At 43.1% G+C, this 27731-nt stretch overlaps 1 protein-coding gene across 2 annotated transcripts; it reads right to left on the bottom strand.

The window, feature by feature from the left end:
• Positions 1–10720: 10720 nt before the first annotated feature.
• On the bottom strand, positions 10721–27066 carry USP18 (ubiquitin specific peptidase 18). Of its 2 annotated transcripts, XM_037515354.2 has the most exons (11): positions 26987–27066; positions 26816–26902; positions 25703–25799; positions 23755–23900; positions 18716–18795; positions 18283–18429; positions 17865–17960; positions 17283–17450; positions 13473–13604; positions 12953–13002; positions 10721–11376 (listed from the first exon to the last, which is right to left on the bottom strand). In XM_037515354.2, exons 1-11 carry the CDS (start codon positions 27021–27023, stop codon positions 11331–11333), a joined length of 1086 nt encoding a protein of 361 aa, XP_037371251.1. In that variant the 5' UTR covers positions 27024–27066; the 3' UTR covers positions 10721–11330. The 2 variants fall into 2 exon arrangements, with proteins under 2 accessions (XP_037371251.1, XP_037371250.1); XM_037515353.2 differs by lacking the exon at positions 26987–27066 and having other exon boundaries at positions 26816–26970.
• Positions 27067–27731: the final 665 nt, after the last annotated feature.

Below are 27731 nucleotides of genomic sequence, written 5' to 3'. Positions count from 1 at the left end.
CACAAACAGTCCACTCTCTACCACTGATGTCTGCATTTCACTGTAGGCATCAGCTTTGGGCTAGTATTTTGGACCATGAGGCCTGGGAGGGTGCATGCCTAGGCTTTAGAATGTGACTATCCTCAATGTTAAGCAGGGAGGGAAGCAAGACTTGCCAGAGAAACATCCCAGGCAGCTGGTACAAATACACCCTTTGGAGAAAAAGATATCAGAGCTCTAACAAGGGGAGGCGGCCTCTTAAGCTGTTTCCAGCTCTAGTTTGGGGATGAGGAATGGGTGGAACAGGAAGCTCAGCTTTAGGATTAAATCAGTCATGAAGTGGCAATAGAATGCAAACATCCATACAACTTTGCAGGGAGTGTAGAGGGAGCACGAGAAAATCAGAGAAGATATTACCATTTTCCTGGCTTTTCTTGGAGGCAGCAGCTCTACATGTTCTGTCCTTGCGATCAGGGTAGACAAATCATAGGTATTCTCTATAAAAGAACTGCTGTTGCAAGAGTCTGATGCTGTAAAGAGTAGAGAGATTTTTCTCTTTGCCATTGGCAAGTGAAGGAAATTAGAATTCATCACCCACACTCTGGAATCACTGGCTATGTCACAGAATCAGGATCATTACCCTGGAAACTTAATCTTAGATTGGTGTCATTTTGCAAAGCAGGACGTAACCTGGGAAGACAAGGATGATTCTTCTGCAGAAACTCATATTCTGAGCAACAGGAAAATGTTTCATTAAAGCCTCACATGATCTCAGGAGCAGTAACGCTGTCTCTTCATTTATTTCTCTATGATTCTGAATACTCTTAAGTATCACTGAAAGAAAGAACAATCTAATGGAACCAATCAGAAGGTCATCCACGCTTATGCAGCCAAGGATTGGGTCAAGGGCCCAGGGGAAGCTGAGTAACTAACCCGTATTCCCTCAAGTCCCAGCTGAAGCTGAGCTCACAGTTTCCAGTTAACTAGAAAGTTAAACTTAGGAAACATCAAGGGTTATGTCCAGCATTTGAGGTTTCTGAAAGAATGCAATACTTTAAAACTCAAAAAAAAGATTATTAGGCCTGAAGGGCAAAAAAGGGAAAGTAAAAATGAACATTTTCCTCATGGCACTCTGGGGCTGAGAACGCCCTTTCTGGATTAGCCTGGAGAGCTGAGCTGTGACACACACTGAGCACTGTCTGGGTCATTGTCAAGTGCACACTTAAGTTTTCCTTATTTTCACAACAGGGTTTTCCATTATAATAATTAAATGAGAGGATATAACTCTCCCCTGGAAAACTTGTCTTAATTTTCTAGAGTCTCTATTTTAAGCATATGATGAAATTTTTTTTTAAAGATTTATTTATTTATTTATTTATTTATTTATTTATTTATTTATTTATTTATTTATTTATTTATACAAGCACTGGGTACAGTCAGAAACACTGGAGGGTGAGAGAATTCACCAGAGCCAGAGCGGGGAGCAGAACAGGCAGACTGAAGAAGTACACTGCTGAGGGGAGCAGTGGGTGCGGCGGGAGAGGTCTGTGTGCCATGTGGGACCCCTGCTGGTGACCGGGGATCGAACTGGCGCTGCAGAGGCTGTGGGCAGCTTTGCAGCCCAGCGCTCAACCACTGCACCACCCGGGAGGCCCATATGATGAATTTTTAAGGGTTTGTTAAAGAGTGATAATTCAAGTACATAAAGAATTATTTTAATGAGTCATACAATGGGATTTATAAGTGTATGTCAAAGCATTTTTTTAATCAGAAATTTTTGGCTTAATATTTGTTATACAACTCTATTTTTTTCATTTTTTTAAAGATTTATTTATACATGCAAGAACTGGGGTACAGGCCAGAGGTGTGTGGGGTGAGAGGATTCACCAGAGATAGAGTGGGGAGCAGAACAGGCAGATGTACTGAAATACACACTGAGGGGAGCAGCGGGCAACTCAGGAGAAGTCTGTTGTGCCATGTGGGTTAACTCCCTGGCCGGGGATAGAACTTGTACTGCAGTGGCTAATGACAGCTCGATAGTGCCGACTTTAACCCCTGTGCCACCAGGGAGGCCCCTATAAAATATTGTACATAGGCTTCATCAACCTCCACCAAGATTCCAGTGCCTGTACTCTGTCCCCTTCCTTACTCTATTCCCTCCTCCTACCCTGTTCTCTTCTGGTAACCCAAATAGTTTTCACAAAGTCTAAGAGGGCTTTTTGTGTGTGTTTATTTTGCCAATTTGTTTTCTTTGAGACTTCATATTCCGTAAATGAGTGAAACCACCTGGCAATTGTCTTTCACTTTCTGACTTATTTTACTTAGCACAATCACCCCCAGATAGATACATATTGTCCCAAAAGGCATTATTTCATCTTTGTTAATAGCTGAGTAGATTTCGTTGAGCACCTATATCACAAAAACATTGGGGGTGATACAAAAATCCCACCCCTTCTTTCTAAAGACCCCCTGCCTATACCCTAGCCTTACTGCTAGTGCTATCCCTATCCCTATGCTTGAGCTTAACTCTGACTCTGATGCTGAAAAGTAATAAAGGGTAAAGTCACCAGAAAGTAGTATATAGGTCCGGAATATTGTGCACAGTAAAAGAAACCATCTTAAAGTGAATAGACACCTTATTGAGTGGGAGAGATATTTGCACACAATACCTGTTACAAGGTACTGATAGCAAAGATCTACAAAGAGCTTACAGAACTCAACAAAAAGAAAACAACCCATTTAAAAATTGGGCAGAAGAACAAAAAAGAAACTTCTCTAAAGAAGAAATGCAAATGGCCAATAGGCACATGAAAAAACATTCAGCGTCATTGATTATTAGGGAAATGCAAATCAAAATCACAATGAAATGCCACCTCACAATAGTGAGAATGGCCCCTATTAAAAAAAAAAAACTGTCAACAGCAAATGCTGGCAAGGATGTGGAGAAAAGGAAACTCTCCTACACAGCTGGTGGGAATGAAAACTAGTCCAGCCACTATGTAAATCTATGTGGATGACCCTCAAAATACTAAATATGGATCTACCTTATGATCCAGAAATTCCACTCCTAGGAATTTACCCAAAGGACACAAAAACACTAATTTGAAAGATAACCTGCACTCCTATGTTTATTGCAGCTCTGTTTACAATAGCTAAGCTATGGAAACAAACTAAATGCCCCAAAATAGACTAATGGATCAAAAAATTGTGGTATATTTACACAGTGAATTTTACTCAGAGATCAGAAAAGACAAACTAATGCCATTTGCGGCAATATGGATGGAGTTGGAAGGGATTATGCTAAGCGAAATAAGTTAGAAGGAAAAAGGTAAATATGAGATGGTTTCACTTATATATGTGGAATATAGCGAAACCAAACAAAAGGTCAAGAAAAAAAGTTACAAGCTGACCACAGATCTGAGGTCTACAGCAGGGGAGGGGGAGGGAGAGAAGTCAAAACTGGAGAGGGAAGAGCACAAGGGACTGTGGAGATTGATTAGGGGTGATGTGGTGGAAGAACTGTGGGGACTACCCGAGGGAGAAACCAGTCACTGTACAAAAATGAACAACAGGGCCTCCCCTGGTGGTGCAGTGGTTGAGCGCTGGGCTGCGAAGCTGCCCGCAACCTCTGCAGCGCCGGTTCGATCCCCGGTAACCAGCGAGGGTCCCACATGGTGCACAGACCTCTCCTGCCGCACCCGCTGTTCCCCTCAGCAGTGTATTTCATCAGTCTGCCTGTTCTGTTCCCCGCTCTGGCTCTAGTGAATTCTCTCACCCTCCCGTGCTTCTGATTGTACCCAGTGCTTGTATAAATAAATAAATAAATCTTTAAAACAACAATAACAACAACAACAACAACAACAAAAACAAAAATGAACAACAATGTAAGAAAATATAAATAAATTTAGAGGAAAAAAAATTAACATGTGATGCAGGCATTAATAAAACACATCCATTCACCATTTCTTCAGTAAAAATTGTGTACCAGACACTGAGATGAATGATCCCAGAATGAACAATCTTGTTCTTGCTCATCTACTTGTCTTCCTAGGGAGAAATAGATATTATCTTTATTTTTTTTAAAGATTTATTTATTTATTTATTTATACAAGCACTGGGTACAGTCAGAAGCGCGGGAGGGTGAGAGAATTCACCAGAGCCAGAGTGGGGAGCAGAGCAGGCAGAAGGACCGAAGTACACTGCTGAGGGGAGCAGCGGGCGGCAGGAGAGGTCTGCGCGCCATGTGGGACCCTCCTCCGGTGGCCGGGGAGCAGCCGGGGACCGAACCGGCGCTGCAGAGGCTGCGGGCAGCTTCGCAACCCAGCGCTCAACCGCTGCGCCACCGGGGAGGCCCTAGATATTATCTTTAAATGTCATCCTTTGAGAGAGGTTAAATCCAGATTTAATTGATTGCTTGATATCTGATGTCATATTAACAAATAAATATATCAATTCTGGAAAGCAAATACTGTTCCTGCAATTAAGACTGATTTAGTGTGATACTATTGTGGTTGGAAATTATTGATCCTTGATTGGTATTGCATGTGAAGGTAAATATGATAAGAGCTCTTAACATTTGTGACAGCTTAAAATTTGACATGAGTGTGTAAGATAGGGTCCAATTTGCTGATTGAGCAATAGTGATTTTGTGTATGCTTAATGGGAGATAGGGGAGAGAAGGGCATAATGAACCCCACCCCCCCATTCATCTAGAGCACTATTATTTGTTTTATGTTTTTTATTGTTTTATGTTTTTATCTAAGTTTAAAATACAAACAACTGAAATACATTTGATCTGGTTTAGCCATTTGTTTATTTGTTTATTTTTATTTTTTAAAGATTTATTTATTTATGCATGCAAGAACTGGGGGGCAGGCCAGAGATGTGGAGGGTGAGAGGATTCACCAGAGACAGAGTGGGCAACAGAACAGGCAGATAGACCAAAGTGCACTGCTGAGGGAAGCAGCGGGCGAGTCAGGAGTGGTCTGCTGTGCCATGGGTGGAGCTCCCTGGCCGGGTATCAAACTCATGCTGCAGTGGCTGTGAATAGCTTCATAGGTTCTGTCTTAACCCCTTGCGCCATGAGGGAGGCCTGCCATTTTTTTTTTTAAAGATTTATTTATTTATACAAGAACTGGGGTATAGTCAGAGGCGCAGGAGGGTGAGAGGATTCACCACAGACAGAGTGGGGAGCAGAACAGGCAGACGGTCTGAAGACACTGCTGAGGGGAGCAGCGGGCAAGGCAGGAAAGGTCTGCTGCACCATGTGGGTATCTCCCTGGCAGGCTGGGAATCGAACCCACAGCAGAGGCTGTGGACAGCTTCACAGCATTGCACTCAACCTGCTACATAGCCGGGAAGGTCCCCATTTGTTTATTTTTAATGAGAAAATGCAAATGTCTTGTATGGGGAGACAACTGGTGGCCACATATGATTTTCATGCATTCTATTTGTGTGATAGTCACAATTTATGCCACAAGTCATGTGTAACAATAAGGACTATGAGAAAAATGCATGAGGATGAAAGAACGGAAGACAGATTTTATGGAATACTTGACCCACAGTAAGTATTTTAATAAACAAGTTATTTAAAGGAATGAATGAATATACTCTACTTTGAATATGCTGCATTTACATGTGTGTATAACATCTGGTAAATGTGTAGGTCTATAGTTGAGGTTCGTTTAGACTGCAGATATAAATTAGGAAGTCAGAAACACATGGGTGGTCTTTAAATCATGGTGCTGAATAAAATAATGCCAAAGAGACTGTCTATGGAAAGAGAGAAGTTTCTCAGGACATCCCATCATATAGAAATGGTAAGGAGTGGTGCAAACTTCCAGTAGGGCTGTCTTTAGCTCCAGGAGACAGTCACAGAATCCAAAAGTAGAGTTGCTAGAGAAAGAATAGGGTTGTCACCACTGTCAATCTGCATGACTTATTGATGATAAAGCTGAAGGCGCCACTTCAAAGATCATCCTTTAAGAATAAGTTCATTGATTTACGTAAGTTTTTTTCTGATTTTCTGATTGTGTTAAGTATTCATCTTCTGTGTTGGCCATTTACATTTCTTCTTTGGAGAACTGTCTTTTTAGTTCTTCTGCCCATTTTTTGAGTGGGTTGTTTTTGTTGACTTATACAATCACCCAAGACTGAATAAGAAAGAAATAGAAGATTTAAATAAAGCAATTACAAGCAAGGAAATTGAAACATGACAAACCTACAACTAACATCATTCTCCCCCAGGTATGTCCCAGCTCCCTGGTTCGCGAGAACTCTGTTGATCTACTTCCTATTTTCTTGCATAGATTTAGTTTTTTTGCCTATTCTTTTATTTTTGGAAAAGTCATAGAGTCTTTAATAGGTACGGAAGAATTAATATTTATTTATGATTTTTAAAAGTTAGGAAAGTAGAAAAAAACCTTGATTTGATCAAAGATATCTATAGAAAGTGTAGATTTTAATTTCATCTAAGTAATTTATCAGTCATTTATAACTTTGGAGGTACAATTTCATTGTACCTTTGGAGGTACCTTGATATATGCATGTTCCACTTACCCTCCACCCCAGCTCTTGTATGCATAAATAAATAAATAAATCTTTTAAAAATTTTGTTTAGTCAAATGACAGCAATTCAACGGAAAAGACTACAGTAGACTACAGTATAAAGAGGAAATTAACAAAAGTCGAGGGTGCTGTACAGATGAATCCTTCCTGATTGGTGGACTGGCCTGAGATGGTATTTGTTGAGAGAGAAGACAGGACAGAGTTCAGAAGGAGGAGAGAAGGCTCATGGAGAGAAAGCAGAATAGGAGAGCCTTTAAGGAAGGGTCAGTGTGCATACTACCCCAGGGCCCAGGATTTCCACTTGATTTGAAAAAGCCTATTGCAGTTGTCCCCTTGGAGCCCCCAGGTGCTGGGTGGGTAGGTGGGTGCATTTGACTGACTTTTCAGTGGACACTGGAGCAACCTATTTGTTTTTTGTTTAAAGATTTATTTATTTATGCATACAAGAACTGGGTACAGGGCAGAGGTGCGGGGGTATGTGAGAGAGGATTCACCAGAGACAGAGTGGGGACCCGAACAGGTGGATCTACTAGCTTGGGATCCCTAGCTTGGGATCAAACTCGTGCTGCAGAGGCTGTGGCTAGCTTCATAGTAGGAGACTTCCAGGGAGGTCCCTTACTTGGTTTCGAATTCTTGCTGCCTGCCATACCCGGGGACTTGGGCTGGACTTAGGATGTGCTCCTCTGCTTCTTAGTAGATATCCAGGATCAGCAAGATTTTGCCTTGGAATGACAGGACCGTGTGTTCAAAACTACTTTGCAATATTGCTGGACTGTGCTTTGCAAGGGTTATACAAATTCTCTCTTTGGGGGAACTCATGCCTGGGCATTTTCGAACGCTCCAACTGAAACGAAGTGACCTCCTACAATATGTGGCTGACCTACTGATTGCCAGCCCTGACTACGACTTGTCTGAAAAGTATCATACTGTTGGCTCCAGCGCTGGCCGCCCAGCATCCTGCACTTCCCAGGCCCGCCTGCAGTTAGGTGTTGCCGGCTGCTGGGGCGCCCCCTCAGCACCACCACCTGGTGGTGATCACCTGCAGCTGCAACTGTGAGTTGGTTTCTGGTCCTGCACTTACCGGTGTGCCGCCGGCTGGAGGCCTTAGTTGAAGGGACAGTACCATCCTGCATGAGCAGCCTTTGCTTTGGGTTACCGGGCACTGTGGACACTCTCTGGGGTAGGAAAACCTGCCACTTGTGGCCTTAGACATTCTTTCCTTCCTCTCAGTTGCCCTATTTCAATCACCCATTCGTAAATAAACCTTGTTGCATCCTGAGCCTGTCATGGCCTGCAGTTGTAAGCTCATGGTGAGGACCCACCAAACATGACTTTACTCCCTCCTTTGCACGGTTTAAAGCATTTGAAGGAATGGATGCTTTCTAGCTATTCTGAAATTGCTTCCGTTCTTCTGCTCTCACTCATGAGAGGCACTGAGTACAGGTCTTAGGCAGGCCCAGGGTCTCCAACTAAGGAATATTTCTGCATCACTTTGTAGTAACTTTGGCCAGTGTTTTTCTTTCCTTTTCTCTGACTGACGAAGCAACTATTTATATTACGTGACAGGGAAGGGCACCTCCCCCTCCATCCTAAACATCTTGTATAGACGTGAGAGATTTCTTTAAATACTAAGAATAAAGTTTGTAGTTTTATTCTGTATCAAGTTATTAGGAAATAAGTCTGAACTTTCATTGCCTACACGGAAGACCCTGGTTTCCTTTCGTTCTGATATGTGGAATGAAGTCAGGTTTACAAATGGGCGAGAACAAGATAAAACTAACATGAATCATGGGGTGGTCCATCATGGTGAAGGGTAAAAGTGTGAAAAGAGGATTTAAAACTGCTCTAGAACATCCTTGCCCAGAGGTGTTGTTTAAAGATGTTTTGGACTAAATAAATGGGTGTGTGTGGAAGGTCATGCTTGACAAGTTAGCTTGAGGGGTGCCAGAAGCTGAGAGGCAGCATTCAGACCTTAGGTGCGTGAAGGAGGAATTTGGTCAGCAGGAAAGAGTTCTCAGTGCTGTAAGCATGGAAGCCACGTTTGGGCTCCTTGAAGTTATTCTCAGAACTAAACTCCCCCATCTTGCCTCAGACAATTCACACTGTCTCAGTAGGGTCTATATACGAAGGGGTTTAAAAACAGAAAATATTTACCAGTTACCCTGGTAGGATTCTGGCCAAGAAGTGGAATAAGTAACCCCTCAAATCCACTACCTATCTCTGGTGACTTTATTTCATTCCAGCTGTCAGTTTTCTGCCATGTGTTCAAGGCTGAGGTACTAGAGGGTGTGTGGCAGGCTGTAAGGTGTCCCTGTCACCAGTGGCAAGCAGAGACCTTCCTGAAAGGCTATGCGAGGAGCTGAAACAACACCTCCTCGGGAAAGCAGAGCTATCAGGGTCCCATCCAGGAAAGAAGGTGTCGTGTCAGGTCGTGGCAAGTTTCCCTCGCAGGCTCAGGGAGGAGAGATTGGAATGGATGCTTCAAATTCCAGAGTGACTGAAATGCATGAGAAAGTGGCAGCGGGTGGGAGTACAGGAGAGGACAGTCAGCAGATTAAAACACAAGAGAACTTTCCAAGAAGAAAAATATGGGGAACACAGGACATCCAGGAAGACATTACCATGTTGTTTATTATTCTGGAGGGAGCGTTATCTGAGTTTTCTGTCTTTCCCATCCTGAGTTGACACAGCATTGTATCAACTCTGTCGCAGGAGTTTGGCACTCAGTGTATGGATTCCCTTCTTTCACTTTTACTTTTACTTTGTTATCTCTGAATGCTGGGAATTAGCAGAGTTCCCGCATCAGAAGCACCGGAAAAGACACAGGTCCAGGCTCATTTTTCTGATCACCTCACCAGAGGAGGGTCCCTCCACACCGCAAATGGCCCTGTGGAAGAACCAAGACCGTTTCCCTGCAGAAGCTCCTGTTGCGCACAGCTGACAGAGTGCTCAGAAGTCAGGCTCTCAGGAGCACGTCACTTACCTTCTCTTCACTCCCGTGCTCATTCTGATCACTGTCCCAGGCGCGTCCCTGACAGGAATTCACCACGGAACCCATCAGAAAGTCTGTGCTTCGGCAGCCAGGGCTGGGCCGGGCACCGGGGCCGCGGGGCTGCTGCCCGGTGTTCCCTGAAGTCTCCGTCTGGCCTGGCCCTGGAGTCCCGAGCTCGCGCTTTCCCGTTAACGAGAAAGCAAACTTATTAGGAAGTACATGACATTCTCTCTAGGGCAGCAGTTGAAGTTTCTCGTTGAAGGCAATTATTTAAAACCCAGAGGAGACTATTAGGTTCAATGAGACCGAAAAGATGAGCTGAAGGGAAGAAAATAATTGCAATTGGAAGTGACATTTTTCTTGTGACTGTGGGGCTCTGAGCGGTGACATGTTGCCCAACCCGTGGTCATTTTCTAATATAGACAGGAAGGTTTTTTTTTTTTTCAAATATTTTTTATAGAGTTAATATTGGTTCACCTCATTGTCCATATTAGAGGAGCACAGGATCCCCCTTTTGGGTGTGTTTGCCACGGTGCAAGGTGTAGATTTTTCTGACCATTTGGATTTATCTGACAATTTGTTTTGTCTTTCCATCGTCCACATATAAGTGATGCCATCTGGCATTTGTCTTTCTCCTTCTGACTAATTTTGCTTAGGGGAGTCTGCTCCAATTCTATCCATGCTGCCATGAATGGCAGGAGTCTATCTTTTTGATGGCCGAGTAGTATTCCTATATACATATATAACACATGGTCTCTCTATGCCTTTGTACTTCTCACCAATTCAAAATCACTGAGCACGGTAAGAGTCTCCTTTATGCACGTACAGTTGGCCAAACCCTTAGAATGGGCAACTTGGGTTTTTCCCCATAACAGTTTGAGGTTCTGGGTACCCTTTGGTTTTGTCTGGCATCAGCAGTCCCTGGACTGCACAATCTCCCAACTGAAAGATAGGCTCCTGGCATGGAAGGACACTCTCAGAATGTTGCTTCAGCCATGTGACAGGTGTCCACTGGCAAAAGTGACCTTTCTGACTAATCAAGACCCATGTCACCAATAAATATTTTGACAATCATTTATGATTATAAATAAGGTTTATTTTACAACTTGTTTTTTTTCCACAACTTGTTTTTTTTTTAAAGACTGGAAATTTGAAGCAATTTTAAATATTATTTTTCCAAGTGTAATAAGTCATTTTTTCTAGCAAACACTGAGGAATAAATGACAATGAAATTGTATTTATATGAAAAGTACACAGAGTGATGATTTTATACACATATACATTGTGAAATGTTCACCTTAACTAAGTCAGTTAACACATCCAGCACTTCAAGTAGTTCCTTTTTTCTCCATGTGGTATGAATATTTAGGATCTACTCCCTTAGCAAAATTCAAGTGCACAAATACAGTACTATTCATGAGAGCCGCATGCTATTTATCTCATAATGATAGTTTGCACCCTTTGACCATGTTCTCAACACCATCCAGCCGCTGATAAGTGCCATTCTGCTCTCTATAAGTTCAGCATTTTTTGATTGAACAAATAAGTGAGTTCAGATAGTATTTTCCTGTCTGATGTATATCTCTTAGCATTATGTTCTCCAGGTTTATCCATGTTGTCACAAAAGAAAAACAAGATTTCCTTCTTTTTCATAAGCAAATCATAGACCATTGTTATTATGAATTTGAAATGGGTGCTTCTTCTCGATGCAAAATTGCTTAAAAGAGTCATCATATACAGGAATAGTAAAGACATCTATACTTTGAGTCTCTGAAGGTTGAAGGTATAGCCATTAGGATTCGTTCTTCATATAAACCAGAATATATGCAGTTTCTTGCCTAGAAGGCAAAAAAAGAAAATAACAGTATAGCAGAAATAGTTAAATGATACATTATTGATTCATTTTAAGTCCAAGTTGTTGGAGCAAATCTTCCTCTGTCCTTGTCTGGTGACAATGCCAGCTATGCTGCTGTTAATGAACATGTAATCAAACAACAAAGTGTCCATGAGCCAAATCAGACCATTTTTGCCAATAAATTTAATTGGAACACAGTCACACTCATTCATTTGTGTATCACCTGTGACTGCTTTTGTGTTTCAAGGAAAGAGTTGAGTGGCTGCATCAAAGACAATATGACCTACAAAGCCTGAAATATTTATTCACTGGCCCTTTACAGAGAAAATTTGCCAAGCCCTGATCTACATAATGTTGGAATCGCTGATACTCAGAAAGTGGTGTCTATGGAAGATATTTGGACCAAAGAGAAAGATGAAAGGTTGAAGGCCGGAAGAATATTTAAAAAACAAACTGTACTTCATTCATTATTTTTCAAATGATCAGGCCTCCTTCTGCATCTGAAATCATTTTAAATGTCACCTCCGGTATACAATGTCACCCCAACCCAGAAACTCAGCTGGAGAAACTTAGTCTCTGCTTTAGCTCCTTTCTCTCCAGCTTCCCCTCTGTAGTTCTTAATTTTAAATATATTAATGATATTTACTAAATGCAAGACACTGTTCCACACCAAGAAAGAAGAAAAAAATGATCCCTGCCCCTGATGCTCAGTAACTAGTGTAAAAGAAAGTCATGTAAGAAAATGATTACAAAGCAGTGTGGTGTTTGCTGTAAGTGAGCTATGTTTAATATGGGGCAGATGAGGATTCCCTGCCTGGCGAATGGATGAGGCTTTACAGAGTAGGAAAAGGGTATGAGGAGCAGTGTTAAAGCATGAGTAGGCATTTGCCTCCATGATAAATTCAGAGAGCAATAGAGGCCAGGAACTGCGCGTGCCAAGTCATGCAGGGAAGATATAGGATACAATGTTTGAGGAGCTACTTATACTTTAGTTTTAGCAGAATCTAAATTGTATATACACTTGGAATATTACTCAGCAATCAAAAAGGATAAACTCATGCCATTCACAACATGGATGGAGCTGGAAGGGATTATGCTCAGCAAAAAAAAGCCAGAAAGAAAAAGAAAAATATCAGATGGTTTCATGTATAGGAGTAATATAGAGGAGCCAAATAAAGGATCAGGAAAAAAAAACTATAATAAAGTAAAAATCAAAATCAACAGGTAACCATAGACCAGAGACATTCTGTAGGGGAGGAAGAGGGAGAGGGATCAGGACAGGGGTGGGAGAGCACAAGGGCCAATGGTGATGGAGCACGGGTGAACTGGTGGTGGGAAGTTCATGGGGAAGTCATACATTGTACAAAAATGAAGGATGATATAGTAAATATAATTAGAAAAGGGATCTAAATTGTGAGAAAAGCATGGTGCAGTGGAATGAACATGGAACATTAGTCACTGGGGAGTTACACAACTCTAAGTGGCAGTTAAATCATGAGAGTTTCCTACAGCCATAAGAACCTTCTGTAAGCAAATCATTGCTCAGGTATTTCTCTTACCAGCGGTAGTACTGATTTCCATAGGTACAACGGATGTCTTCCCAGGATACCTGGAGGTGCACAAATGGAGGAAATGAAGCAGCCCATTGACACTTGTTAGGTTTCCAGAGAGTATAGGATGCTACAATTTGTCCTTGCTCACTGCTCCAGACAAACTCACCCCTATAAAGTCTCCACACCTGGATCACCTAGAGATAAGATATGAGGTTCCTTTTGGTCCCCTCTGCTAAAACTTAGTTATATTTAGCCCAGAGCTCTAACTTAGCTATTTCTAACTGTTTTCCATAAGTTTCCCAATAAGCACGAAACTGCCAGACCCTGGGGTAAGTGTTAGAGAGTTGTAAACTATATGGGGACTCCATGAAAAAGAGGGCTTTAAACCTCACAAAAGGTCTTCCACACAGATAATAGGCTCATGATGTGTCTTGAGACACATTGAGACCCTAGACAATCAAGTACTCAGAATTTATTGGAAGTGGCTAATCTGGAGCAAGAGACAATTTTGAATAATGTTCCTTACCCAACAAACATTGGAGTCGTTGAAGCAGAACCATTCCCCATCCGCAGAATTCCGAATATAGGCGCAGTAATGACCAAAGTCAGCCATTCCCACGTGGGCGATCACAGCAAAGAGTTCATACTGTCCCTGGGGCTGGAAGGAGGGTGGCACAAAGTGACACAACATTCACCCCTACCTTCCCCACCCTCGTCCAGAATAAGGAATTACAATTTCCTCACACATTTACTCACTGCTTACTCTTTGCCAGGCACTGGTTTGTTCAAGGAAATTACAGAACAGTTTTTGACCTCAAGAATCTCCCAGTTAATGTTGTGACTTATACCAGAGATATATATATATATAAATATATATATAATTTTAAAGATTTATTTATTTATTTATTTATACAAGCACTGGGTACAGTCAGAAGCACGGGAGGGTGAGAGAACTCACCAGAGCGAAAGCAGGGAGCACAACAGGCCGACTGACGAAATACACTGCTAAGGGGAGCAGTGGGCGCGGCAGGAGAGATCTGCGTGCCATGTGGGACCCTCGCCCGGGCTGCGGGCAGATTCGCAGCCTAGCGCTCAACTGCTGCGCCACCAGGAGAGGCCCTACCAGGTATATTAACAGGCTAATTTGAGAACACCCAACTTTTGCCCAAGAAATGGAGAAGGAACAACCAGCTGAGGAACCCAAGGAAGCTTCCCAGAGCTGACAGGCTTGAATTGATTTTGAAGAAAGAACAAGAGTGACAGGGCAGTTACAAGAAGGGAGTCCCCTTGAATGTGGAAACAGAAACTATAAAAACCCAGCAGCATAATGGAGCAGAGTATATTGAGGAACTGGAAGTCAGAGAGGGTGCTGGGACAACACAAAAGAAGAAGCTACAAAGATCAAATTAAGAATTAGGATTTTTCCCCTGAGTGATGGGGAGAGCTCAGAAGGTTTTAAGCAGAGAGCACATCATCAGATTTGTGTTTGACGAACATACTGAAGTAATGTGGCTGGAAACTGGGTGAGAATCCATATGAGACAGAAACTTTCCAGTGAGATAAATTATTTATTTTTAAGATTGATTTTTTTAATTTAAATTTTATTTTTATATTCCCCATACAATTGCAACCCCCTTATTTTGACCCCAAGCCCTCCTTTCCCTGCCCCCCACCCCCCATACAGTGTCTCTGGTTCACAGTTGTTTGTTGATTTTGATATTTTCTTTCTTATAGTTATTCATTTTCCTGGTCCCTTATTTAAGTTTTCTAGATTCCTGCTATGAGTGAGACCATCCGGTATTTTTCTTTTTCTTTCTGGCTTATCTCGCTGAGCATGATCCCTTCCAGCACCATCCATGTTGCTGCAAATTGCATGTGTTTATCTTTTTTGAATGCTGAGTAATATTCCATGGTGTATATGTACCACATCTTCTTGATCCAGTCATCTATTTTTGGGCATTTGGGCTGTTTCCAAAGCTTAGCTATTGTAAACAGTGCTGCTATAAACATAGGGGTGCAGGTGTTCTTTGGAATTGATGTTTCTGTGTCCTTTGGGTAAATACCTAGGAGTGGAATTGCTGGATCCTATGGAAGCTCTATGTTTAGTAGGTCCAGAAATCTCCACACAGCTCTCCATAGTGGTTGGACCAGTTTGCACTCCCACCAACAGTGCAGGAGAGTTCCTTTTTCTCCACACCCTCGCCAACATTTGTTGTTGCTAGTTTTTTTAATATGTGCCATTCCAGTGAGATAAATTATAATAATGCAATAAAGAAAGGAATCAGCCTAGAGCATCACTATCAGCGTAGTTACAAAAATGATATTATTAACATAATAATGAACTAGGTTTTGGCATTCACTATACATTTGGCTAAATCTTTACATACATTAATTTATTCAACATTCACAACAATCCTATAAGGTAGATGACCAGTATAAATCCTACTTTGCAGAGATGGAATCTGAACTCAGGAAGGCAAGGTACTTTATCAAAGGCCAGAGCTTATAAATAGAATAGACCTGTTTGGTTTCAAAGTCCAAGTTCTTAACCCCTATGCTATACAGTATTGAGGAAGTAAAAGTGAAGGTAGAAATGAAGAGGCAGACACCGCAAATTAAGGAGAAATAACAAAGTATTTGTTATTTAACAGGTTAAATAACAAATTAATAAATTAATTACAATTAATAAATTAATTAATTAACAATTAATAAATTAATAACAGATAATGTTAATAACAAATAACAAACTGACTGGACGTTGGGAGGAGAGCAAGGAAGAGGTGCTTGTAAGGATGGATTCCAGGTAGGAGAGAGAGAGATATCAGGGCTATGGGGTTGAACGTGGAACAGAGCTGTTTGGGCCAGAAGATGTGGGAGCTGTGTGATGACATCCAGTGCACTGATATGAAGCTCAAGAGAAAGAAAGCTCAGGAGAAATAGATTTGAAAGTCTCCAGTTTGAGGTGATCATTGAAACCCTGAGCATTAATAAGATGACATTCAAAAATCGGAGAAGAGGAATGGAATTAAGGCTAAATGTCAACAGAAAGGAGGGTCAGAAAAGGGACAGACTATGAGGAAAGACACCCTGGGGGAGAACGCATGGGTAGACAGATTTGGTTTTGAAGGAGGGTAGACTAAGTCACACAGAATACCACAAAGAGCTCAAATAAAAGAAAGACGAGCAAGTGTCCATTAAATTTGGCAGCAAGTCATTCTACTTCCTTAAGCCGTAGAAAGTCAAGAAAAGGCAGCTTTCGCCCCACGCCTGCCCCCTCTGCCTGTGCAGGCTTCTCAGACCATACTTTTGAATGAAGCTCTTTCTGCACCTCGTGTCTGTGTATAAGTCTTCTTCTCCTTTCCTTGTTTTCTAATAAACCTGCCCTTTTGGGATATGACACAAAAAGTCAAGATAAGAAGTGATTCTCTAGGAAAAGGAAATAGTGGCAGGAGAGACAGTGTTGATGGATTGTGAAAAGGATTTCCGCATCGCTCAGGGATACTTTAGTCCTTCCTCTCAACACAACTGAATAATGACCCTAAGACCATCAAACAGCATCATTGAGGAAGAACAGGGCTGAAGTCACTGCAGGTTAAGTTAAGTCACCTAAAGGGGGGGGATTCAAGTTACTCTCTATTTTAGTTGAAGATCTATGCAGAGTATTTTTTTTAAAGATTTTATGTATTTATGCATACAAGAGCTGGGGTACAGGCTAGAGATGCAGGGGGTGAGAGGAGTCACCAGAGACAGAGTGGGGAGCAGAACAGGCAGACTGACTGAAATATACTGCTGAGGGGAGCAGCGGGCGAGTCAGGAGAGGTCTGCTGCACCATGAGGGTAGCTCCCTGGGCGGGGATCAAACTCATGCTGCAGAGGCTGCGGACAGCTTTATAGGTTCTGTCTTAATCCCTTGCACCACCAGGGAGGCCCTACACATCTTATTTAAAAGGAAGGTCCTGAAGTATTGGTTCTTTCCCTCAGAACTATGAGACCCACGCGTATCAATGCAAACTTTAGCACTTGTGTCGACAACAAAGGGGTGGTGTTATGTGGTGACCATGGCCCTGCCTGGTGATTTAAGGACACAAAAGTAAGTGTTCCTTGAATATATGAATGTGTCTCTGCATCACAGAGGCTGTGGCGTTTTCCTCCCTTTGTGTGTCCTGGGCAGAGTCAGCAGAGGACTTGATGTCTGAGATTAGAGAGTGCCACAGACAAGACACCCAAAAACACCATCTCTGGTGAGTGGGACTTCAAGCGTTTTAAAACTGAGGGGAGGAACCACGCAAGGATGTCTCATGAGCTGGAAGATGGAGGGAAGTTTAGAGCATCTCACCTGTTCCTCCACATCACAGAGATCTTGCTCATCCAGAAGGACCTGATTTAAATCCAAGCTCTGGGGGAAATACAGTGAATGGCAGACTTTTTCTGTCTTTGAATTTTTGTTGGAGAACCGCAGAAGGTGGATTGTCAAGGTCTCAGGCAGATGGGACAACTTGAAGACCTGAAAAAGTAAAATCACTGTCAACAGGAAGTCCGAAGGCACTTGAAGAGGGGTCGGAGAAATACCAGCGTCGGTGGTATTTTCTTCGTGTGCTGAATCTGCTGGGCTCGCCTGAGAAGGCATGGCAGCCCCTGGGCTCTGCACCAGTGCCAGGACCCAGGTGAGTTAGAGGCTGCTGCAGGGAGCTCGGCTAACCCTAAGCGAAGACTCTTCCGGTTGCTCTTGGGCCTTCTCTTTTCCTTCAAAGTCTCCTCCCACCTGGCGCTGCGGAGTCTACACAACTCTGGAAATCAGAAGTCCCAGGATCCCAGGGAAGACCTTGATGCCGCTCCCCTCCCCCAACCACCACAAGGTTTCCTCAGGGCCTCTGTGAAGACTCTTGAGGAACCTGCTCGAAAACACCCATGTGAGTACCTGTTTCCTAAAGGTCTTCCTTCCACAGTTCTCACAGAAGCACTTGCTTTCACCTGCTAACTTCTTGGGCTGGAAAAAACAGCGCAGGGCATCCTCCTGTGCCAGAACAAGACAACAGCAGGATGAGTTCCCCATCGAGAGACCCCTCGCCCTGCAGGTGGGGACTCAAGTTCTCTGGAGGCCTCCATGTCCCCTTAGATTCTGACACAATGCGAGGCACATAGTAGGATTTCAAAAAGTACCCACTGATAGGGGGCAAACAACAGGAGGGGCATTTGTTAAGGAAGCAACACAAGGAAACGGGAAGTAGGAACTGAAAATTTTCAGCCAAGGGTGGATTAAAGAAACCAGGGAATCTGGGCAGCATTGTTCAGGGGGTGGAATGGGAATAAGAAAGTCACCAAGAGGCATCCCTCACCAGTGTTTTCAGAGGCTTTGAGTCCAAATCGAAAAGAGAAAGGGGTAGGGTGAGCCTGTTACTGTACTGGCTGCTTGCCAGGCCACACTCAAGGCAAACCAGGGACTCCTTCATCCGGATCCTGTACAGACTCTGCAGCCTTTCCACCTGCAGGAGAGAGGAAGAAAGTGCTACCACAAAGCCATAAATAAACCAGACCCGGCCAGTTTCCAGAAGTTGGAGTCATGAGACAGAAGCTCCACAAACACCAGCCACGGATAAGGCTGGTACTCATAAGGTACAAGATAGGAACACTTGTAAAATTAGGGAATTGTGATAAGGGTTTTATGTACGTTTTGGATCTTACTCCTCTCTGCACATTGTATTAAAGATAGTTGGATGAGTCAAGTGAGCAGCACCTTAAGCTTCTGAGTCTCTGATTTTAGGATCTTACCAGGTCTGCATCCGTGATTTGCTCCTTAATTAGGTTCAAGACTGTAAGGTAGAGTTCAGCAGCATCATGCTGGACAGACACTGGCCAAAGAGAAAAGTTACAGCCCGATAAGTGAGGCCACCGGGGACACATCTCACGCCCTCTGCCCTGACGACCAGGATGCACACGAATACCCCCCACCTTCACAGCCGTCCCTCTTTTTCAGGCTGTTCCATGTTAAATGCTCAGTAAATGAAAAAGAAGCTTGATAATGATTTCTGAGAACTCTTCTTAAAACTTAAAATCTGATCCCACTGCACATAAGCTTTCTGTCCTCTAATTTGCCACCCACCCTACGGACCTCCAAGATAAAACCATTAGTCAGAATGGATTCTCCCCCAGTCCAGTTCTCTAACTGGACCCCTACAGCCATTCACTTCTCTGTCTCTTTTATGCATTTTCCTCTTTCACTCCCCTAAATATCGAGCAGTTTCCTCGTACTCATATTTGAACCAGGTTTTCCCCAAAGGTGTCTAGGAAAACAGGAAATGTTTGATGATGCTGGCTTGGGCAGGAATTAAGTAGTGAATGCTACATATGTTATACAAGAAAATGTAAGGTTAAAGGTGAGAAGTATAAATGTGAGAAGTATAAATGAATTTAAAGTACCAGTGGTGGGCAGAGTGTGCAAGTATCCATTTGGAGAGGCTGGAACCTATCACCCCCAGAGCAGATACAAAGATGTAAACCTAGGTCACCTCAATAAAAATAATTTGGGGGGTGAGTAAATAAAATACTTTTGTATTGCATTAAGAAAATAAGTATTTGCCAGGGAGTGGGGGGAAGTATTATTCAAGGGAAATCCAGGAAGCCAAAGAAAATGAAAAACACAGTGAGGAGTATTTTATAAAACAACAGGTGTCTGCCAAAAGGCAAAGACATTGAAGTGATTATTGTCAAAGGATTAAATAAATATTCACATCTACTATATCAAAGCCATTTTATTACCTTCATGATATTAGCATAATTTGTACTTACAATTTTGGGGCTTCACTTTGTTTGCCTTATTTTTCTGAAAGATTTATTTATTTATACTAGAGCTGGGGTACAAGACAGAGGCGTGGGAGGGTGAGAGAATCCACCAGAGAGAGCAGGGAGCAGAACAGGCAGATGGACCAAGGACACTGCTGAGGGGAGCAGCGGGTGAGACAGGAGAGGTCTTCCCTGTCATGTGGGAATCTCCCTGGCCGGCCGGAAATCGAACCCACGCTGCAGAGGCTGCAGATAGCTTCACAGCGCAGTGCTCAACCTGCTGTGCCACCAGGGAGGCCCTGTTTGCCTTATTTTTCATTTGGCCTATCTGTTCTCTAAACTATAAGATCCATGGATGCAAAGACACTGCCAGCCTGAACCCCTTATTGACACAACAGCACAATACCTGGCACATAATAGGTGAACATTATGATTAGTTGAGTGGATTAATGCACTTGAATTCTAAGATAACAATCCTAAAACTTAAAGACAAGTGGGCTAGATTGCACTGTTTTGTCTCCAGGGAATTTAGAAGGCTGCCTGCCACAGAGCCAACCCTGGACATGCGGAAGTCAGATCACCCTGCTACTTTGAGACATTTGGCCTCATGTGACCATAGCAGAACCAAGAGGCCCCTCTCATCTAAGACATACAGTGATAGTTGCCCAACCCATAATTTACTTAAACCTGCTATATGCAAGGTATTGCACATGCTGGAGGAAGTCCCTGTGACCAAGAAACAAATATTCGAATAGAGGACAAGTACCCATATAGTCATAATTCAAAGAAGAATAAGAAAAATTCGCTAAGGAGTATAAACTGCTGTGGAAACTAAAGAAAGGTGAGACGGCACCTAGAACGGTGGCGTCGAGTCTCCATAAAGCCACTCTTTATTTATTTGTTTATTTTGTTTACTTTTAATATATTTTATTTTATAAAATTTCTTACATCATTTTTCGTTTTTGCACAATGTATGCATTTTAATTTTGGTTATATTCCCCATATAATTGCACCCCCCCTTATTTTGACCCTAATCCACCCCCCTCCCCTGGAGTGTGTCTCTGGTTTATAGTTGCTTGTTGATTTTGATTTTTTCTTTATTATAGTCTTTTTCCTGGTCCCTTATTTAGGTTTTCTAAATTCCTGCTATGAGTGAGACCATCTGGTATTTTTCGTTTTCTTTCTGCCTTATTTGGCTGAGCATGATCCCTTCCAGCGCCATCCATGTGGCTGCAAATTACACGTGTTTATCTTTTTTGATTGCTGAGTAACATTCCATGGTGTATTATAAAAGAAATGAAAGTGCTGGCAAAAACTGTCCATGTCAAATTTTTTTCAGAACACTAAAAATAAACCTAACGTTTACCAAAATCTTAGGAGTGTTTATTTCACAATGAAAAATACTAAACAACCTTAATAAGAAGAGAAGGAGTAGAGGCCTTTCCTTTTAGGCTGATTTTCAATTCTTTCTTCTTAGCTCTGCAGTGGTGCAGAGTAGGATTAGTGCTCTTCAAAAAAGCATTTTCGGGGCTCATTGGTGGTGCAAGGGGTTAAGCACAGCACTGTGAAGCTATCCGCAGCCTCTGCAGCACAAGTTCTATCCCCGGCCAGCTAGGGAGCAACCCACATGGCGCAGCAGACCTCTCCTGTCTCGCCCACTGCTCCCCTCAGCAGTGTATTTCAGTCAGTCTGCCTGTTCTGCTCTGTCTCTGGTGAACCCTCTCACCCACCCCCCCCCACACCTCTGGCTTGTACCCCAGTTCTTATATGTATAAATAAATAAATCTTTAAAAAAACAAGGCTTTTCATTATTTCACCTACCTTAATGCTCCAAGAGAAAGCCCTGTTTGAAGGAAGGGGTTTTTGTTTGACCTAACTCAGATCTTAAAACTCCACCCCAGGGCATTTGTGGAAAGCAATCAGTGGCAATTGTTTGATAGCATCATTATCTAAGGTTGCAATACCAGCTGGGGCAAAAGAGTATTGCTAAAAACTTCAAAGAAAGTTCTGGGGAATTGGAAGTCTATAGGGGCCTTTTAAAAACTGACCTATTACTGGGGATCTATTAATAGAAGGCTATTTCCTTGCCCTTGTAAGACCTCAGAGGGCTCCAGTCTCTCATAGCTGGCTGATTCTGAGGTCCTATGCAAACAAGAAATCAAGACAGGGCCTCCCTGGTGGCGCAGCGGGTTGAGCACAGTGCTGTGAAGCTGTCTGCAGCCTCTGCAGCTCAGGTTCGATTTCCGGCCTGCCAGGGAGCTACCCACATGGCGTGGCAGACCTCTCCTGTCTCACCCGCTGCTCCCCTCAGCAGCCTATTTCAGTAGCTCTGCCTGTTCTGTTCCCCACTGTCTCTGGTGAATCCTCTCACCCTCCCACGCCTCAGGCCTCTACCCCAGCTCTTGTATAAATAAATAAATCTTTAAAAAAAAAAAGAAATGAAGACAAAGTGAAAAAAATAAGAAAAATAAAAAAAGAAATGAAGACAAAGTGTCATAAACTGCCTGAGCTTTGAACATGAGCCCCCCGTAGGCACATGAGCCCTTCAGCAAAGACTGGAAATCTTACTCATTCAAAGCGAGCAGTAGTTAACTCTGAGCTATTGGGACAGTGACTCACTGGCCACACACAGCAGGGAATGTAGGTTTTAGAGGATTAGTCCAGGAAAATCACTAAGCAAATAGCAACAGTGAAAACAACACAACAACATACACTACTGGGGGGTTCTAATTTCTAGCACTGCCATACAATAGTACCTGAAATGTTTATTTAAAAAAAAAAAAAAAACCTACAAGACCTCCCCAGTGGTGCAGCGGGGCTGAGCACAGTGCTGTGAAGCTGTCTACAGCCTCTGCAGCACTGGTTCGATTCCCAGCCGGCCGGGGAGATTCCCACATGGTGCTGCAGACCTCTCCTGTCTTGCCCGCTGCTCCCCTCAGCAGTGTATTTCGGTCCTTCTGCCTGTCCTGCTCTCTGGTGAATTCTCTTACTCTCCCACACCTCTGGCCTGTACCCTGGTGCTTGTATGAATAAATAAATCTTAATAAATAAATACAAGAAATATACAAAAAATTAAAAAAAAAACAACAACCCCAGAAGATGCACAAGGAAACAGAAGTATGGCCCACACACATCAGGAAAAAAAAAATCAATGGAAACTGTTACTGAGAACAGTCAGATGTCAGCCTCAGTAGACAAAGGCATTAGATTAATCTGTATTCAAAGAATTAAACCCATTTCAATATAATGAAATTATGAAAACAATGTCTCACCAAATATAGAATATCAATAAAGGGGGAAGTGTTTCCACGTTACATTTTTTACCAATGTAACCTGGGTTCACAAACTATACATGATTTAGGTTTGCTCCTCTGCAGATGCAGGTGACCACACCTGCCCACTACAGCAGCACCGATCATCCTCCACCTTAGACCACTGGCCCCGAGCCTCTTCACCCCCCACTTCCAACTCCCCTCTGGTAGCCTCAACTCCACAGTCCATTCCTATGATGCTGTTTTGTTTGTTTACGTTGGTCTGTTTCCTTGTTTGCTTCTATACTCCACTTATGAGTAAAAACATGTGGTATTTGTCTTTCTAATTCTGCCCGATTTCACTCAGCACAGTATCCTCCAGCAACACCCGTATTGTCACAAATGACAAGTCATCCTTTATAGCTAGGAAGTACTCCCCTGTGGATGTATAAAAGCCACCTCTACTTAATCCATTACACACTTAATCCACAGATGTGTCATTGGGCACTTAGGTTGTTTCCACAACTTAGCTATTGTAAACAGTGCTGCAGTGATATCAGAGTGCATACACCCCTTTAAACAGGTGTTTTTTAATTCTTTAGGTAGATACAAAAGAGTGAAATTTCTGGATCATAGAGTAGATCCATTTTAGTATTTCGAGGAAGTTCTATGTTGTTTTCCACAGGTGCTGTTTCCCATTAACAGTGTGCGAAGGCTCCATTTCTTTCTACGCCCTTGCTAACCCTGGCGAGGTGGGGGCTCGCTTCCCAGCCTTACACAGCACGTCACGCTTATGGAGACAGTAGGCCAGTTCCATGGGCCGCACGGCTTTCTGCCTGCTGTCCTGCATCTTCTCCATCAGCAAGAGCAGCTGGACGGGGACACTCCGCTTTTGTTCTTCTGCTTCCCGTGGCACTGTTATCCTGCCAAGAAAAGAACAGCCGTGACTCTCCTTACCCCCATGAGCCTCAGTGCTAGGTATATATTGGAATCACTTGGGGAACTTAAACAAAAAAATTCATGTTAAATACTCTGTAGACTTACTGAATCAGAATTTCTGGGGGGTGGGGGTGTGGGGTGCAGTCAGAATTTTTAAGTTTCCCAGATGATTGAAATGTGCAGACACAGCTGAGGACCACCAAGTTAGCAAATCGGTTATAGAGTACTCTCTGCAGGGGGTGCTTGGCACAACTGCTGCCTCACCCCCTCCCGACCCTGCCCAACAATCACACTAACGTGAAGGGCACTAGGTCCTGGGTCCACAGCAAAATGACCAACCCGAAGCATTCCAGAGGGAAAGGCCAGATTCTGACCTACATCCTGGGAGCAAAGGGCAAGGTGAAGGGATAGGAATGTATTTGAGCCTCTCTCAATTGTCTCTGCCAATGCAAGGGAGAAAGGAGAGCACGTGGGGAAGAAAAAAGGCATAAATACATGTCACGTATACACGGAATATACTTTATGTGTGTATACGTTTTGTTTGAGAAAAATCAACAGAGACACTCATTATTTTCTTCAACATTGTTCTAGTCCCAAATTCTTTTTTTTTTTTTTTTAAAGATTTATTTATTTATTTATACAAGTTCTGGGTACGGTCAGAATTGCGGGAGGGTGAGAGAATTCACCAGAGCCAGAGGGGGAGCAGAACAGGCAGACTGACGAAACACATGGCTGAGGGGAGCAGCGGGCACGGCCAGAGAGCGAACTGGTGCTGCAGAGGTTGTGGGCAGCTTCGCAGCCCAGCGCTCAACCGCTGTGCCACCGTGAGAGGCCCCCAAATTCTTTTTAACCAAATCAGTGACTCTCAAATATAGCTGTACTTTAAAAGCAACTGGGGTGTCGCTTAAAAAGTACCAATAGCTGGGCCTCACCCCAGACCAACTGAAAAAAAAAAAATACTTAGGGGGTGGGACCAGGCACTTATATTATTTAAATGTATTAGGTGATTATGATATGTAGTCCACATTGCACAGAACAGAAGCTTTTCTCAGGCAAATTTAGGAAGAAGATTTCTAAGAGTCCAATTTGACAAGGATGTCCACTTTCAATGCTACTATTCAACACATCCTAGCTGGAGCATTTAGGTAAGAGAAGGATATAAAGGGAATACAAATTGGAAAAGAAACACTAATCTGAAGGAACAGATGCACTCCCATGTTCACCGCAGCACCATCTGCATTAGTCAAATATGGAAACAACCTAAGTGCCCAAAGACAGATGAGTGGATTAAGATGTGGTGTATATACACAGTGGAATACTACTCAGCTATTAAAAAGATGAAATGTTCCCATTTGTGACAACATGAATGGAACTGGAGGTGATCACGCTAAGTGAAATAAGTCAGAAGGAGAAAGACAAATAATGGATGATTGTATTCATATGTGGAATATGGAGAAACAAAACAAAGGAACAGAAAAACTAAACCAACACCAACCCTGAAATTTGACAGTGAAAACTGAAGCTACCTGAGGGGAAGGGTGGAAAACAGAGGTCAAGTCTGGGAGGGGGTTCAGAGGAATATGGCAGAGGATTATGGGAGCTTTGGTGGGGATGGTGGTGTAACAGACATCTTAAGAGGTGTGCATCTAGATGAGAAATGCTACAAACCATGGTTGCAAAATAAAAATAATACAATAAAATATAAAAGTCCAAGTTGCTGTGAATAACTAAATATTTTAAAATGTTAAATCATATATATGCATATCAGTCTAAATAATACTCTCACCTCTTCAATATCTTGGTGAAACGCATGTTCATAATGAGTACTTGAATCAGGGTATTAAGGCAGCATGTCCGTCCAATATTGTGTAAACCAACTAGGCCTATATAAAAAGAAACAAAACCACTGAGGATAAGACCTAGCTAAGGGACTTAAGAAAATTCAAGTGTTTTTCTAGAATCTACCAAGAACATGAAATCCTACAACGTACTCTCAGAGGAGCAAAGAATTCACCAAGGATCTTGCAAATAAATTGAAGAGTAAAGTATGACCCTTGCAGAAGTGAAATAGCACTAAAAGTTTTCATAGTCCATTAGGAAAGAGATGTCACAAGAAAGTGTATTCCTCATTGTCACACCAGTAGTATCAACAATTGCGAGAGCAAAGGAAAAGAAATAGTACAAAGCACATAACCTGCAGAATTACAAGTTCCTCTCATTCAAATTGTCCCCTATAGAGTTGAGTCAAAATGACTATCTATGGGGATAAGACTAATTTCCCAGCTAGTCTATTCTGGACTCCAGTGGAAAGGGGCCTGCCTATTCCCCACCACATTGGAGGAAATCTGAGGAAAGCTTTAGGGAAGCTCTAACTCATCTAAACCCACCTGGAGAGTTTGAAAGCCAGAAGTCACTTAAAAGGATGTGAGCAAACCCAAAGATAGTATTTCTCTGACTCACTAGCAGCTAAACTTCCCCTTCCCAAGCTTGGGCTCAGCAGACCCTACAAAGTGAGTGATTTTAAGAGGTAGGGAGAAGCCACTAATTTCAAGTCCCTGGGGAAAGAGCAATAAGAGTGTAAAAATCCAGGAGAGCAGGTGCTCAGACTCCTGATCAGCATAAGTGCCTTTGCCTCTAGACAAACTAGCACCCAGGGGCATCAGCACCAAAGCTGAAGGCTCCCCCACGCAAGCATTTGGTGTGAAGCAGTTTCTGCAGATGATCTCATTTCCTCTCAACAAGTTATGCACCCGGGACTGCAGTCATTCCCACGTTACAGATGGAGAAATGGAGGCACGAGAGGCCGGCAGCCATGCATCACAAAGTTCTACTGCTGCAGAGTAGCAAGGGTGAGCAAAGCGATTCTATGCAAAGAGAAAAATGGGAACAAGGAGATGACCATGAGGACGGTCCCGGACACTGAGGCGTTCTCGCAGCTGCACCCTCTTCCTCTTCATGTCTTCGTCTTCTTTCTTCTCAGTGGATCCTGCCAAGAAATGCTGAGACTCAGCCAGGGCTAATTTCCTCAGGATCTCAAACACCTGGCCCATTAGAGTTCACGCCAAAGTACCCAGGCTGCCGGCTGCCTGCTCAGTCTTCAGGACCATCTGACCTCACTTCCAGGAGGACCTCACATGAGCGTCAGCTTGGCAGGACGTCTGTGAAAACACAGGTAGATGAGGTAAGAGAGGGATAAAATACATTCAGGCAACCAGTCCTGATTATGTAGCGCCAAGTCTGGGGGAGATAAATGTTTGGCGAGATTGACCCATGAAGCTCTAAGGCTAGAAATGACAAGTGAGACACCCCTATTCTTTCTCTCACACGCTCACCTTTTTTATCATCACAGTAGGCTGCTGTATCTTCTCCCCCGCCCTGAGGTTCTCTATTTTGGCACAAGGCATGACATTCACTGAGGGGTGCAGACCAGAATCCCAAGTGTCTCATTGCTGGGCACTGAATCCCAGACAAGCACTGGGGGCTGGTGTGCTACTGCCTACAGGCTGCTCTGAAGCATGCTCCTTGCTTCCCACACCCTTGACTTCTGGGATACTCCTACAGACATCCAGCTCCTAAAACAGGTTTCCTTCTCTGGGAAGTCTGACCTGGCTCTGCAGGTGGGCCTGGGTGGTGCTGTCTGTGCTCCCATGGACTCTGTACACAGTTATTCAAATAATTGGCTCCCTATATCCTACCGCGGAGAACAGCTATTGCTCCACTTGTAGAAGACAAGGCACACCGCCTAGGTTTCTCCTGAAAAACACACACTGTTCCCCAGGCTGAGGGGAGCGATGGTGGTGGACAGTTCCGAGTGG

This window comes from Talpa occidentalis, unplaced genomic scaffold, assembly GCF_014898055.3.
Source record: "Talpa occidentalis isolate TD23 unplaced genomic scaffold, MPIMG_talOcc4v2.1 talOcc4.16, whole genome shotgun sequence".
In the NCBI taxonomy this organism is placed as follows: domain Eukaryota; kingdom Metazoa; phylum Chordata; class Mammalia; order Eulipotyphla; family Talpidae; genus Talpa; species Talpa occidentalis.
Note: the sequence above shows the minus strand (reverse complement) of the source record. Positions and strands in the feature narration are given on the sequence as shown.